We start from the raw sequence: 15,279 nt of genomic DNA, 5'->3' as shown, positions 1-15,279 counted from the left end.
TTAGTAAAGCCAACGATTTCATTTTTTTTTTTTTTTTTTATAAATAAAAAGCCTCAACTTGTCAACCTTCAAAGATTTGGAATTCTAAGCAGTGTGCAGATGCTTTGCGAGTGAAACCTTTGGACAGTGTAAATCTCTGCAGAAGCACCAAAACGTAGCACATATTACCTAATGTCACAACTGAGAAGTAGGAAAGAAACTACTGTCTACCTTTCTATTTATGTCTGTCTCTCCCTGCCTCATTAGCTAAGAGAACCTCTCAGGTGTAAGGGATTAGCAACCACCTTTTCAAGCAGGGAACACCACCAGCTCCAAGTTTCCCTCCAAGTCACACCATCCTAACTTAGAAATATATCGCTGTTCCTTCATAGTCACTGGGTCAAAATCAGGGAATTCACTACCTAACAGCACTGCGGGAGTACCTTCACCACACGGACTGCAGCGGTTCAAGGCAGCTCACCACCTTCCCAAGAGCAACTAGGGATGGGCAATAAGTGCTGGTCTCGCCAGCAACTCCCACATCCCATGAACGAATAAAAAAGTGGCGATGATTAGATAGCTTCAAAATTACTTTAAAAATTGAACAAATACCCTTTTCTTTCCTAAGTTCATAGAACACAAAACAAAAGCTAAAACAGCTGTGTTATTAGTAGTCATTCTAAAAGTGTCTGAAATATGACAAATTTTACCTCAGTATAGCCTTTTGAAATTTGTCGTTTAATATTTCAAGGCAAGGTACTGAGAAGTGGAAAAATCTCATCGGTTCAGCTAACGGGATGCTACTGGTGCATCCTGGGAAATTAGGTGTACCACATGCACTCAGACTGCATAATGCAAGTTCAGCTCAGAGTCAGAGTTCTGGGCAAAAAACAATCTCCAAGCTCAAGACTTTTGAAACCTGGTGACCAGATTGTGCAGTGATGAATTTACACTGGCATTTTCCATTATAAATGGGGACATAGGAAATCAGAAATCTACCACACAAAAATATGACAACTGGAAGTCAGGTGATGCAGACAAGTGCACAAAGATTGTACATATACAATTTTAGAAATGAGTCAAGATAGAAGCTGTTTGTTACTAAGCTGCTGTCTGACAACAGACCTTTTTGATCTCAATAAATCAAGCAACAATAATGGTCCTTGATATTAATATAATTTTATTTGGTCAAAGCATTAATAGGTATCAGTAGAATTAACAAGATGCAAACCACAAATCATCAAATGATGAGTCATCACTGTGGCTTGGAATAAAGAGCTGTGAATCATTGAAGTTCAAAGATCTTTCAGCTGGATTACACACGGCAGACCTTAAGTATCCATTTTTCATTCTTCATTATCCTGAGCTTGGTTAGATTCCATTTTTATTCAGTCTAAACAGCTGGTTGAACGCCATGCAATGGACAGAAATGTTGCTTCACCCACATACGAACATCATGCCATATCTACAAGAAGCTGCTTTTCTGAGTCTGGAAGATATTTCAAACGGCCCTAAAGGGCAATGGGAGCAGATTCAATAGCAAACTTTCCAAAGGGAATTGGATCTCTACTTAAAGGAAAAATTTGCAGGGCTATGAGGAAAGAGCAGAGTGGGACTAATAGCAGCTTTCAGAGAGCTGGCATAGGTACAATGGGCCAAATGGCAGCCTTCTCTGCTGTACGATTCTATGATGCTAAGCCCTTGTGGATTGATTTGATCTGCACTATTTTCCAAATATTTGTACACCAGTGAATTTTTGTGTACTTATTTTCTTTCCCTGAACCCAATTGTCTGCAAGCTATTTATTGCCCAGAGTGGGCAGGAAAGGATGGCGAGCAACCTGTGTTCTCCATTGTGTTATATTTACAATATAAAAGGGTGCTTTTGTGTCATGTGCCAAGCTTTGCCATTTATAGTGGTGGTTCAGTTCAAAAACAATTACCTGCTTTCAGGAACTACCCTTTACAGCTGGGGGCAAAAACCAGAATCATAACTGATGGCAGCTAAAGTGGAATAAAGACCATGTGGCAGTAGAGGTAAAAGATAAGGCAGATGGCCAGTTAGAAGTGCTTAAACTTAAGAGGCTGAAAACAAATATTTAAAGATATGGCTGGAGGACCCCAAGTCAGATGGCTAAGTAAGCTGATCATTTTGCAGCCTCAAATACCAAAAGCTTAAGAGCAGGTGCAAAGGCAGAGAATCTTAGAAAGTACACATTTTGCAGATGAACGGCACTCATTTATCTCTCCAATCTTCCAAACCTCAAAGCACTTCTTATAATCTAGCTTTGCAGAAGCTTGTTTACACCAATGAAGCTTCAAGTACTGCTTTAAAGGCTCTCTGGCTTTGCCATGGCACTGTTTAGTGCACAGGCAGCTAGAAGGCTCCAGCTTCAATGTGTGTATGATAGGAGCAAGTAAACCTTGACCAGATCATCTGCTGTCTAGTATGTCGTATCAGCAATCAAGCAGAACCCAGATCGAAGCTATACTGCCAGCAACACCACTGTGGTTGAACATTTTGGTCTAGTCAGCGACAGCATTAGCCACTCTACTTTGTAGCCCCGTTTGTTGCAAGACCAGCAACTTGTACTGAGGTTTACAGAGTAATAGTAAGATGAATACAACAGAGCCAGGACAGAGGTTAAAAGGCATGATCGAAAGTTTGGACTAAAAGTTGAGCTTGGAGATGGTTTACAAAACAAGGAGAAAATTCAAGTGGAAGAAGGGGTTTGGGAGGGAGATGGGCAAAGGAGGTTAAAAGCTTTGCAAAGCATGGTGGCGCATGGGGAGGCAAGGATTCACTGGCAGCCAGAATCAGAATGGTCAGAGATACAAATCAACTCGAGGAAAGGTTGCATTGTTTTTCTGAAGGGCATGTAGAGTTTGGAAGAGGAGGGCGCTAAATTTGATGTGCGGAGCAACGGGAAGCTAGTGTCATCCACAAAGGCAGGGGTGATGAACAAATGGAGCTTAGTGCGGGACAGGACACCAGCTGCATTTTGGACAAGTTGGAGCAGCCAATTTGAACACATCAAGGCCCCATAAAAAGCAAGTGTTGGTTGAGTGAGGTTGACCTGGAGAACTCCATGCTCTTCAAAAAATGTAATATGGAATCTTATGACCGGCTGCACAGGCAGATAAGGCCCTGGTTCAACATCTCATCAGACCGACAGCACCAACAATGCAGAATTTCCTCAAAAATCACAAGTATTAACTGAGATTATATGCTCAAAGTCAGAAACCACAACCTAACTCAGCAGGAAGAGTGCTACCACTGAGCCAGCTCGATATTATTGGCACTTGGTACTAGAAGTCTCAAGCGAACCGGAAGATGTTCTTCTCAGCCGAGAGCCGATGGGGGTTTACTCAGCAACCAACAAATGCCATAAGTAACCTAGGAGAGCTTACTGCACACACCAGGTACACAGTTTAAAAAAAAAAAAAAAGCACTCCATTTCTAAGTATTAGCATTCCTCAGAACAAATTTATACTCTTAACAATTTTCCTTCTGGAATCAACCAGTGGTTGCACTATTTGCCAGTGCAGAATGGTTTCTGCAACCTGATAACTTGGAGCAGAATGAAGATACTTGTATATTAAAACTATTGTGTGGAATCAAACGAGGAAACAAGTCAGCTTACTCAAATTACTACAAAGCCATTATCTTAAAATTTTACTCCTGAGATTTGCAATAAACTACCTGCAAGGGACATAAAAAAAGCAATGTTCCAAATTAAAGCTTCAAGAAAAACTACATCCACATCTTTATTCAGGACACGTGTGTATACATCACCAACCGTCCATCTGCCCTGACTATCTCAGAACATTAGCAGCGTCTAGACCAATGAGTCAGATAAAGAGGTCACTGGGGAACACAGATGGTGACCATTACAACTCAGCGCTGGCCTGCGTCAGTTGCTTAAAAAAATCAAAATACAATTAACTTGTATTCTTCAACCCACTTGATATTGATGATCACAATATTACTAAAATAACTTTTCATAATACTGGCTAACTGCATTGAGCAAGCCATTTCTCAACTCATGATTCCAAATGCAGCATACAACAGTGGCAGTAAATCCTTAAGTGTACGTGTCCTATAGCTACCAGCCACCAAGGAAACAAACCACAAGAGGTCACCTTCCAATCACCAGTGGAAAGGCACAACTATATATTTCACCTGCATCTCCAAACTCACCCAGATTCTCCAAAAATGGATGCTAGTGACAATTTGTCTCATTACTATGTAGGTTTCTATGACATCCCAAATGACCCAATTTACATAGAACATGCACTCTTTATAAACTGAAATCATAATTACAAGCCTTATTGCTACAGCATGTGCCTTGGGATGTACTATTACACTAAAGGTGCTATATAAATGCAAATTGTTGCACAGCACAGGTAGGATGAGTTCACAGCTGCAATTGACACTGAAGAGTCTGATTTTACCCAGACCCAAGACAGTTTGACCAGTACTTGCATTGGAGGCAGTTCAGAGAAGGTTCACGAGGTTGATTGCAGAGATGAAGAGGTTGTCTTAAGAAAGGTTGAGCCTATACTCATTGAAGTTTAGAAGAATGAGGGGATCTTATTGAAACATAAGATGCAGAGAGGGGCTTGACAGGGTAGATGCAGAGAGGGGCTTGACAGGGTAGATGCAGAGAGGGGCTTGACAGGGTAGATGCAGAGAGGGGCTTGACAGGGTAGATGCAGAGAGGGGCTTGACAGGGTAGATGCAGAGAGGGGCTTGACAGGGTAGATGCAGAGAGGGGCTTGACAGGGTAGATGCAGAGAGGGGCTTGACAGGGTAGATGCAGAGAGGGGCTTGACAGGGTAGATGCAGAGAGGGGCTTGACAGGGTAGATGCAGAGAGGGGCTTGACAGGGTAGATGCAGAGAGGGGCTTGACAGGGTAGATGCAGAGAGGGGCTTGACAGGGTAGATGCAGAGAGGGGCTTGACAGGGTAGATGCAGAGAGGGGCTTGACAGGGTAGATGCAGAGAGGGGCTTGACAGGGTAGATGCAGAGAGGGGCTTGACAGGGTAGATGCAGAGAGGGGCTTGACAGGGTAGATGCAGAGAGGGGCTTGACAGGGTAGATGCAGAGAGGGGCTTGACAGGGTAGATGCAGAGAGGGGCTTGACAGGGTAGATGCAGAGAGGGGCTTGACAGGGTAGATGCAGAGAGGGGCTTGACAGGGTAGATGCAGAGAGGATGTTTTCCTTCGTGGGGGAATCTAGAACTAGGGGGCATCATTTCAGAATATGGGGCACCCATTGAAAATGGAAAAGGAGGAATTTCTTCTGAGGGTCGTGAATCTTTGAAATTCTCGTCCCCAGAGAGCTGTGGAGGCTGGGTCATTGAACATATTTAATGTAGGAAGTCACACAACACCAGGTTATAGTCCAACAGCTTTATGTGAAATCACAAGCTTTCGGAGCGCTGCTCCTTCGTCAGGTGAAGGAGAAGCATACAGGCACAGCATATAGTCAGAAAACTGCCAGATGATTACAGGTAATCTTTCTAACTGATTATTTCTCTGCCGAGGTGTGACAAAGGGCAAAGGCGTGAATGGTGTCCAAACAGGTCAGTCAGGAAAACATTACATCAAAGAACAATGAGGTGGGGTCACAAGGGGTTTAATGTTTTCCTGACTGACCTGTTTGGACACCATTCACACCTTTGATTGCTGTGATTATCTCTCTGCCGAGGTGTGATAAAGGGCAGTTAGAAAGATTGCCTGTAATCATCTGGCAGTTTTCTCTGACTATATATGCTGTGCTTGTATGCTTCTCTTCACCTGACGAAAGAGCAGCGCTCCAAAAGCTTGTGATTTCAAATGAAGCTGTTGGACTATAACCTGGCGTTGTGTGACTTCCTACATTTCTCCACCCCAGTCCAACACCGGCATCTCCACATCATGGGAACATATTTAAGGTGGAGATAGTCAGAATTTTGCAAGTTAAGGGAGTGAAGGGTTATGGGGAGCAGGCAGGGAAGTGGTTTTGAGCCCAAAATCAGCCATGATCTTATTGAATGGTGGAGCAGGCTCGAGGGGCCAAATGACCTACTCCTGCTCCTATTTCTTATGTAAAGCACTGCCACAGAAAGGAAGTCAACAGTGATCTGTATCCTTGCAACCATCTCATTAGCATCACAAGCAGAGGCCTAGCAAGTTGGCAGGCCACTCCGTGTTATGAATGGAGTTGATTCTCCACCCCCCCCCCCTCCACAGCTCCAAAACAAGGGAAATTAGGGATAGCATAAGATCCAAGGAGAGGACATATAAATTGGCTAGAAAAAGCAATAATCCTGAGGATTGGGAGCAGTTTAGGAGTCAACAAAGGAGGACAAGGGATTAATTAAGAAAGGGAAAATAGAATATGAGTGTAAGCTAGCAGGGAACATAATGTAAAAGCTTTTATAGATAGGTGAAGAGAAAAAGATTGGTGAAGTCAAGCGTAGGTCCCTTAGTCAGAATCGGGGGAATTTATAATGGGAAACAAGGAAATGGCAGACCAACTAAATACATACTTTGGTTCTGTCTTCAAAAAGGAGGACACAAATAACCTCCCAGAGATGCCGGGGAACATAGGGTCTAATGAGAGGGAGGAACTGAAAGAAATCAGTATCTGTAGGGAAATGCTGTTAGGAAAATTGATGGGACTGAAGGCCAATAAATCCCCAGGGCCTGATAATCTACATCCCAGGGTACTTAAGGAAGTGGCCCTAGAGAGTAGATGCATTGCTGGTCATCTTCCAGAACTCTATAGACTCTGGGACAGTACCCATGGATTGGAGGGTAGCTAATGTTACCCCACTATTCAAAAAAGGTGGTAGAGAAAAAGCAGGGAATTATAGACCGGTAAGCCTGACATCAGTAGTGGGGAAAATGCTAGAGTCTATTATAAAAGATGTAATAGCAGAGCACTTGGAAAGCAGTGACAGGATCAGACAAAGTCAACATGGATTTACAAAAGGTAAATCATGCTCGACTAATCTACTGGAATTTTTTGAGGATGTAACTGGTAAAATAGATAAGGGAGAACCAGTGGATGGGGTGTATTTGGACTGTCAGAAGGCTTTCCATAAGGTCCCACATAAGAGATTAGCATGCAAATTTAAGGCACATGGGATTGGGGGCAAGGTATTGACTTGGATAGAGAACTGGTTGGCAGACAGAAAGCAAAGAGTTGGAATAAACGGGTCATTTTCCAAGTGGCAGGCAGTGACTAGTGGGGTACCGCAAGGATCGGTCCTAGGACCCCAACTGTTCACAATATATATTAATGATCTGGATGAGGGAATTGGATGTAATATCTCTTAATTTGCAGACAACAAAGCTGGGTGGAGGGTAAGCTGTGAGGAGGATGTCGTGAAACTCCAGTATGATTTGGACAGGTTGGGTGATTGGGCAGAAACATGGCAAATGCAGTATAATGTGGATAAATGTGAGGTTATCCACTTTGGTGGCAAAAACAGGAAGGCAGATTATTTAAATGGCAATAGATTGGGAGAAGGGGAAGTGCAAAGAGACCTGGGCATCCTTGTGCACCAGTCACTGAAGGTAAGCATGCAGGTGCAGCAGGCAGTTAAGGCGGCAAATGGTATGTTGGCCTTCGTAGCAAGAGGGTTCGAGTACAAGAACAAGGATGTCTTGCTGCAGTTGTACAGGGCCTTGGTGAGACCGCACCTTGAGTATTGTGTGCAGTTTTGGTCACCTTACCAGAGGGAGGACGTTCTTGCCACGGAGGGAGTGCAGCGAAGATTCACCAGGCTGATACCTGGGATGGCAGGAATGACGTACGAGGAGAGATTGTGTCAATTGGGCTTATACTCACTGGAGTTTAGAAGATTGAGAGGGGATCTCATTGAAACCTATAAAATTCTGTCAGGTCTGGACAGACTAGATGCAGAAAGGATGTTTCTGATGGCCGGGGAGTCCAGAACCAGGGGTCATAGTCAAAGGATAAGGGGTAAGCCATTTAGGACAGAAATGAGGAGGAATTTCTTCACCCAGAGAGTGGTGAACCTGTGGAATTCTCTGCCACAGAGAGCGGTGGAGGCCAATTCATTAAATATATTCAAGAAGGAGCTAGATATATTTCTTAAGGCTAAAGGGATATGGGGAGAAAGCAGGGACCGGGTACTGAATTTGGATGATCAGCCATGATCTCATTGAATGGCGGAGCAGGCTCGAAGGGCCGAATGGCCTACTCCTGCTCCTATCTTCTATGTTTCTATGTAAAGTGGGTGCACATTGTTATGTGGATAAACCCAAGCTACCCAATATGGCTACTTGAATAACCTGCTAATGTACACAGGACTTTGCCCAGATACAGACTTTTGCCTGGTTATTTGCCACTAGATGTTAGTATTTGCAGCCACCAAATTGATGCTATGCCCCAGCATACAACAGACTGAACCAACAGTTCATCCCATCACATCAAATCAAAAGGGATCAACTGCTCACCATTTGATTTTGGAGTCCTACCTGCAGCTCAGATATGCAAGCTGATGGGTCTAGGCAAGGAAAGTGATGCCCAAGAGCTTAATTTCAATACAATAAAGGTTAATTGTGCAACAGAAAATGCTGGAAAAAGCTCAGCAGACCAGGCAACATCCATGGAGAGAAAAGAGTCAACGTTTCAGGTCAAACCCTTTGTCAAGACCTGAAACGTTGACTATTTTCTCAACACAGATGTTGCCTGGCCTGCTGAGTTTTTCCAGCATTTTCTGCTGTTATTTTGGATTTCCAGTATTTTGCTATCGTTAATTGTGTAATACCCACTTAAGTCAACACTGTGGGGAGAAAACCAACAGGTACTGTACCGGGGGAAAGAGCCAGCAAACGTACTAGATCACCGAAACAGATTGTTCACTATTGTAGACAGATTGTGGACTAAAGCAAGTGTTTGCTAAACCATGCCATATTTTGCAAAACCCTTTAAAAAATGGAATAACTCCTGCCAACGACCAGAAGCTGCGCAGAAACCTATTGCGCATTAATCTGGAACCAGAAGCTTCCATAGCCCCCTTCCCGGAGCATTTTTCCTCACAGCTGGATCGCTCCCAGCATTTTTCCTCTCAGCTGGATCTCTCCCGGCATTTTTCCCCTCACATCCCACTCCCTCCCAGCATTTAAAAAATGTTTTAACTAACCCGCTCACGTGATGAACCGGCAGCACGCATGCGTAGTCTACTTCTGGTTCGTTGGCAGCAGTCGCGTCCTTAAAAATAATCCCCAAGTGGTAAAGCTCAAGATCTATCCGGTCCAAAAATGCCAAAGAAAACACTTCTAACCTGAAGCACAAATTCAACCAAAATTATTCCCATTAGATTAATTCTGCATCACAAATCACCTACCCAGATAGGAAAAGGATTTGAATGAGACCAGCACGCTCTCCCCATCCAGCAGTTATTACAAGCCTCATCGGTGGAGAACAAGCCCAACTACAACCTTCGCATTGAAACTGCACATTTTGCTCAAAACAAGGCTCAGAAGTTTGTCAGCAAAAATCACCAACTGAAATGTGGGTTTAGTTAGATAAGCTGAAACAAAAAGGAACCAAAAAAGTTACATCCATGAGGATGGGAATGCAAATCATGCATCCATTCCCATCTCCTTTCCTCTTTACATGGATTGCCAAATTTGAAAGGGTAGAGAAGACTTGTTTGGGAGCCAATAAACAGCCCACTGTAAAAAAACATCTGGTGATTGAGTAGCAGATTGATTTAACATTCTTCACATCTGAACTGTGGCTTGGAGGGGCAGGAAAAACAAGGGGTTTGTGTACACACTTGAGTATTACAAACTGCTTTGCACTATTTGGTATTTAGGCTTTGCGAACAGCAGTTTGTTTACCTTCCTATTACACTGCTGGAGAGTTACATTCATCTGCTGTAAATAGCCTGGATGGAGGTCAAAATTAGGCCAGTATTAACATCCCAACTTCCACCTGTTTCCCCATCATGTAGCACACAGCACATGCCCCCTCTGCAATCTGATGCTGCCCAACATATGAACTGTTGCAGGGAGACTGTGCAGTGTAAACACCAAAGATAACATTCAACAAGGAAATTCAATTGCCCCAATTGGTCATCAAATTAGTTAGAATTATGGGCGCCTTTGCTTAACAGAAAATTTATCAGGAACAAAGTTTAATTCAAATCCAGATTGCGATATAGTGGAATACCTCAGTGCCCTCAATTCTGTAACCCATAAGGCTCGTCATCCCAGTGAACTCGCTCGCAATTTATACTGTTCAATTGACAATCTACTTACAATTATCGTTGATTGAGAAAAGGGGGAGGACAACAGCACAGGTGTGGATTATGGAAGCAAACTGGGAAAAATCCAAGACCATTTTCATTTCTAGACTTCTAGTAAAGACTGGTGACTGAGTTAGGGGACAGTGGTGTTCATTTTCAGGATTATAAACCCCAATTATCCAGAGAATTTTCTCATCTGCTCCAGTAAGTTATGACAATTTAGTTTATTTATTTATTTATTTATTTAAAAACAGTAGTGGTTTCCTTCCAACCTTTCCCTCCTCTTGTGCACAGTTTCACTGGTGCCAGCAGCCCTGTAATACCGTGCCCAAATGGCATTACTTTGTGTGCCAGCCAGGTGTGAGTAAGCTATTAAGAGTCAAAGGCATCACAGCTGGGCTCAATCCGGTCATCAGATACCCACATGTACATTTTTCACACAAGGGGTCAATGGATTAGATTCAGGAGCAGGAACACAGGACCATTTCCTTAGCCCAGAGATTCAGATGCCAATTCAAACACTCACATTGCTGTGCTGGTTGAAATCAACTAACTCACCATGATCTGGGGGCAGGGAAGCAAAATGGAACATGGGGAGATGCGTGGGAAGCTGTATGGAGCCTGGTGTGAGCCGAATAAGGCGAAGGCAGGAGAAGGAGGCGAGCAGAAAGCAAGGCGCAGCAGTCAGATAGATAAGGATCTGGTGCTGTGGGAAGGAGTGGCCTAGCAGAGATCAGAAAAGTGAAACAAACCAAGGAACATGGAAAGGACAACAGAAAATATGCCCTCCAGCCAAGCTGTTCCAGTACAGCTGCACACTGGCATCTATCTGACAATGTGGAAAATTGCCCAGGTATGTCTTGTCACAAAGAGCAAGACAAATCCAATCTGGCCAATTACCACCCCATCAGTCTACTCTCAATCAAAGTGATCAGAGTCATTGACCCTTATCAATAACCTACTCACTGATGCTCAATTTCAAGACCACGCAGCTCCAGTCCTCATTACAGCCTGGGTCAAAACATGGACACTAGCTGAATTTCAGAGGCAAGACGAGTGTGACTGCCCACAACATCAAGGCAGCATTTGACCGAGTGTGGCACCAAGCAGCTCTAGTAAAACTGAAGTCAATGGGAATCAGGGGGAAAACTCTCCACTGGCTGGAGACATACCTAGTGGTTGTTGGAAGCCAATCATCTCAGCCCCAGGACATCACAACAGTAGTTCCTCAGAGCAATGTCCTAGGCCCAACTATCTTCAGCTGCTTCATCAATGACCGTATCTCCAGAAGGTCAGAAGTGGGGATGATCAATGATGATTCATCAGATAATGAAGCAGTCCATGCCTGCATACTGCAAGCCCTGGATAACAGTCAAGCTTGGACTGATAAGTTGCAACTAACATATACATCACACAAGTGCCAGACAATGACCATCAACAACAGAAAGTCTAACCAACTCCCCTTGATATTCAATGGCATTACCATTGCTGAATCCCCACAACATTCTGGGGGGGGGGGTCACCATTGACCAGAAACTCAACTGGACCAGCCACATAGAGGATACCAATCAACTGCAACAGGACATCGAAAGGCTAGCAGAATGGGCAGATGGAATTTAATACAGAAGAGTGAGGTGATGCATTTTGGCAGAAGGAACAGAGAGAGGCAATATACACTTAAACTGTGCCATTAAGTGTGCAGGGACAGAAGGACCTGGGAGTCAATGTGCATAGGTCCCTGAAGGTGGCAGGACATAGAGAGTGGTTAGCAAAGCATATGAGATCTGCGGCTTCATAAATGGGAGGTATCGAGTACAAAAGTAGAGAAGTTATCACAGAATCACAGAAACCACACAGTGCAGAGAGGCCATTTCGGCCCATCGAGCCTGCACCGACACATATCCCACCCGATCCCCGTAACCCCTACACCAACACATATCCCACCCTATCCCCGTAACCCCACGTATTTAATCCCCCTAACACTAAGGGTCAATTTATCATAGCCAATCAACCTAACCCGCACATCTTTGGACTGTGGGAAGAAACCGGAGCAAACCCACGCAAACACGGGGAGAATGTGCAAACTCCACACAGACAGTCGCCCGAGGCTGGATTCGAACCCGGGTCCCTGGCGCTGTGAGGCAACAGTGCGTCAGCGTAAGTCGTGCGCACGACCCCCCGCCGACCCACCTTCCGAAATTCTCCTTTATCCAAAACTCGGCTGGTCCCGAGGTTTTCGGATAAAGGATAGTCTACCTGTACTGCATCCAGTTCTGGTCACCACATTTTAGGAAGGATGGGAAGGCACTTGAGAGGGTGCAGAGGAGATTTACCAGAATAGTTCTGGGGATGGGGAATCTTAGCTACAAGGACAGGTTGGAGAAGCTGGCGTTGTTTTCATTAGAGCAAAGGAGGTTGTGGGGTGATCGACAGGTTTGGATAGCCTAGACAGGGAAAGGATGTACCCACTAGTTGATGGCACAAGGACTAGAGGACACGGATTTAAGATTTTGGGCAAGAGATACAGGGGGGGGGGAGATATGTGAGGGAAATTTTTTTATTTTTTTTAAAATTTTTTATTAAGCACAGCGAGTGGAGAGGACCTGCAACTCACTGCCGACAGAAGTGGTGGAAGCGGAGACACTCTTATCAAGGGGAGACTGGATAGGCACTTGAGGGAAAGAATCTTGCAGGGCTACAGCAGAGGAATGGGACTAACTGGATTGCTCTAGAGAGCCAACACAGAATCAATGGGCCAAATGGCCTCCTTCTGTGCCATTATAGCTATGATGACTATGCAGCTACTAGAACAGGTCAGAGGCTGGGTATTCTGCAGGAAGTGGTTCACCACCCAACTCCCCAAAGCCTTTCCACTAGCTGCAAGGCACAAGTAAGGAGTGTGATGGAATACTCTCCACTTACTTGGATGAATGCAGCTCCAACAACACAAGAAGCTCAACACCATCCAGAACAAAGCAACACTTGATTGGCACCCCATCCACCACCTTAAACATTCACTCCCTCCACCACCGGCATACCATGGCTGCAGTGTGTACCATCTACAAGATGCACTGCAGCAACTCACCAAGGTTTCTTCAACAGCAACAGGGGGAAGTAAAAAGGGGAACATGGGGGTGGGGGGGGGGGGGGGGAAAGTAAAAAAGGGGAGAGAAAGAGGGGGGGGGGAAAGGGGAGAGAAAGAGGGGGGGGAGGAGGGTGGTGGGAGGAGGGTGGGGGGGGGGGGGGGGGGGGGAGAAAGAGAGAAACAGAGAGAAGAAGGAGGGGATGTGCTGTCCTGAGGGGAGAAAAGCAGGAAGGAGGCCAAGACCCAGACCCACCCTGCCGGGCCGAGCTACTCACTCACCGCGATAACGTTGACGAAGGTGGTCTTGCCAGAATACTGCAGCCCGACCAGCGTCAGCTCCATCTCCTCCTTCCAAAACAACGACTTGATCCAGTCCAGCAACCGGTTGAAAAGCGCCAGCATCCTGCGTGAACCTGGGGGAGTCAGAGCCGGAGCAGAAAAGGCCACTGCCGAGAAGCCGGGAGACCGAGGAGAAGCCGCTGCTCACACAGCACCGGAAGCGCCTGCCGGTCAGGTGATGGAAGCCGGGAACCCTGGGATATTAGTGGAGTGGGCGCTGGAGGATCCCGGGATACTGGAGGAATGGGCGCTGGAGGAGCCGCCGCAACAGAAATAGGGGAGCGCTGCCTGCAGCACTCTCTAGTGCCCAGAGAGCAGAACAGCACCCGCACTGCGAGCAACACAGACTAACATTAGCCCCACTGAAAGAAGAAAGACTTATAAATTTATATAGCGCCTTTCACGACCACCGGACGTCCTAAAGCGCTTTACAGTCAATTAAGTACTTTTTGAAGTGCAATCACTGTTGTAATGTGGGAAATGCTGCAGCCAATTTGCACTCAGCAAGCTCCCATAAACAGCACTGTGAAAATGACCAGATCATCTGTTTTTGTTATGCTGATTGAGGGATAATTTTGGCCAGGACACCAGGGATAACGCCACTGCTCTTCTTCAAAATAGTGCCACGGGATCTTTTACATCCGCCTGAGAGAGCAGATGGGGCCTTAATTTAACGTGCTGCACTGTCGGAGGTGCCATCTTTCGGATAAGAGCGCTTGAGACGTCCGGTGGTCATGAAGGGGCAGAAAACGTTAGTGGGAGTGGTATACAGACCTCCAAACTAATGCAGCGGTTGGGGATGGCATTAAACAGGAAATTAGAGACATGTGCAATGAGGGCACAGCAGTTATCATGGGTGACTTTAATCTACATATAGATTGGGCTAACCAAATTAGTCACAATACTGTGGAGGAGGAATTCCTGGAGTGTATACGGGATGGTTTCCTTGACCAATATGTCGAGGAACCAACTAGAGATCAGGCCATCTTAGACTGGGTACTATGTAATGAGAAAGGATTCATTAGCAATCTTGTGCGAGGCCCCTTGGGGTGGAGCAATCATAATATGATAGAATTCTTCATTAAGATGGAGAGTGAAGTAGTTGACTCAGAGACTAGTGTCCTGAATTTAAATAAAGGAAATTACGACGGTATGAGGCGCGAGTTGGGTAGGATTGATTGGGGAATGTTACTCAAAGGGTTGACGGTGGATAGGCAATGGCAAACATTCAAAGACCGCATGGATGAACTACAGAATTTGTTCATCCTTGTTTGGCATAAAAATATTTTTAAAAAGGTGACTCAACCGTGGCTAACAAGGGAAATTAGGGATAGCATAAGATCCAAGGAGCGGACATATAAATTGACCAGAAAAAGCAGTAAACCTGGGGATTGGGAGCAGTTTAAGATTCAGCAAAGGAGGACAAAGGGATTAATTAAGAGGGGGAAAGTAGAGTATGAGAGTAAGCTTTCAGGGAACATAAAAACTGACTGTAAAAGCTTTTATAGATATGTGAAGAGAAAAAGATTGGTGAAGTCAAGCATAGGTCCCTTGCAGTCAGAATCAGGGGAATTATAATGGGGAACAAAGAAATGGCTGAC

At 45.0% G+C, this 15,279-nt stretch overlaps 1 protein-coding gene across 2 annotated transcripts in view; it reads right to left on the bottom strand.

Annotated features, from left to right (window-relative positions):
• The window catches only part of arl8bb (ADP-ribosylation factor-like 8Bb), a 62,747-nt gene extending 48,735 nt beyond the window's left edge, over positions 1-14,012 (bottom strand). The window contains exon 1 of one of the 2 annotated variants that reach the window (XM_086001370.1): positions 13,619-14,012. In XM_086001370.1, the coding sequence (XP_085857496.1) occupies positions 13,619-13,741 (123 nt within the window). In that variant the 5' untranslated portion in view covers positions 13,742-14,012. The remainder of the gene's footprint in view (positions 1-13,618) is intronic. The other variant, XM_086001369.1, reaches the window with a different exon arrangement.
• Positions 14,013-15,279: the final 1,267 nt, after the last annotated feature.

The sequence above is a fragment of the Somniosus microcephalus genome, chromosome 11 (assembly GCF_052327205.1).
Source record: "Somniosus microcephalus isolate GS21.2 chromosome 11, FLI_Smic_1.0, whole genome shotgun sequence".
In the NCBI taxonomy this organism is placed as follows: domain Eukaryota; kingdom Metazoa; phylum Chordata; class Chondrichthyes; order Squaliformes; family Somniosidae; genus Somniosus; species Somniosus microcephalus.
This window is presented reverse-complemented; position numbering and strand designations above follow the sequence as displayed.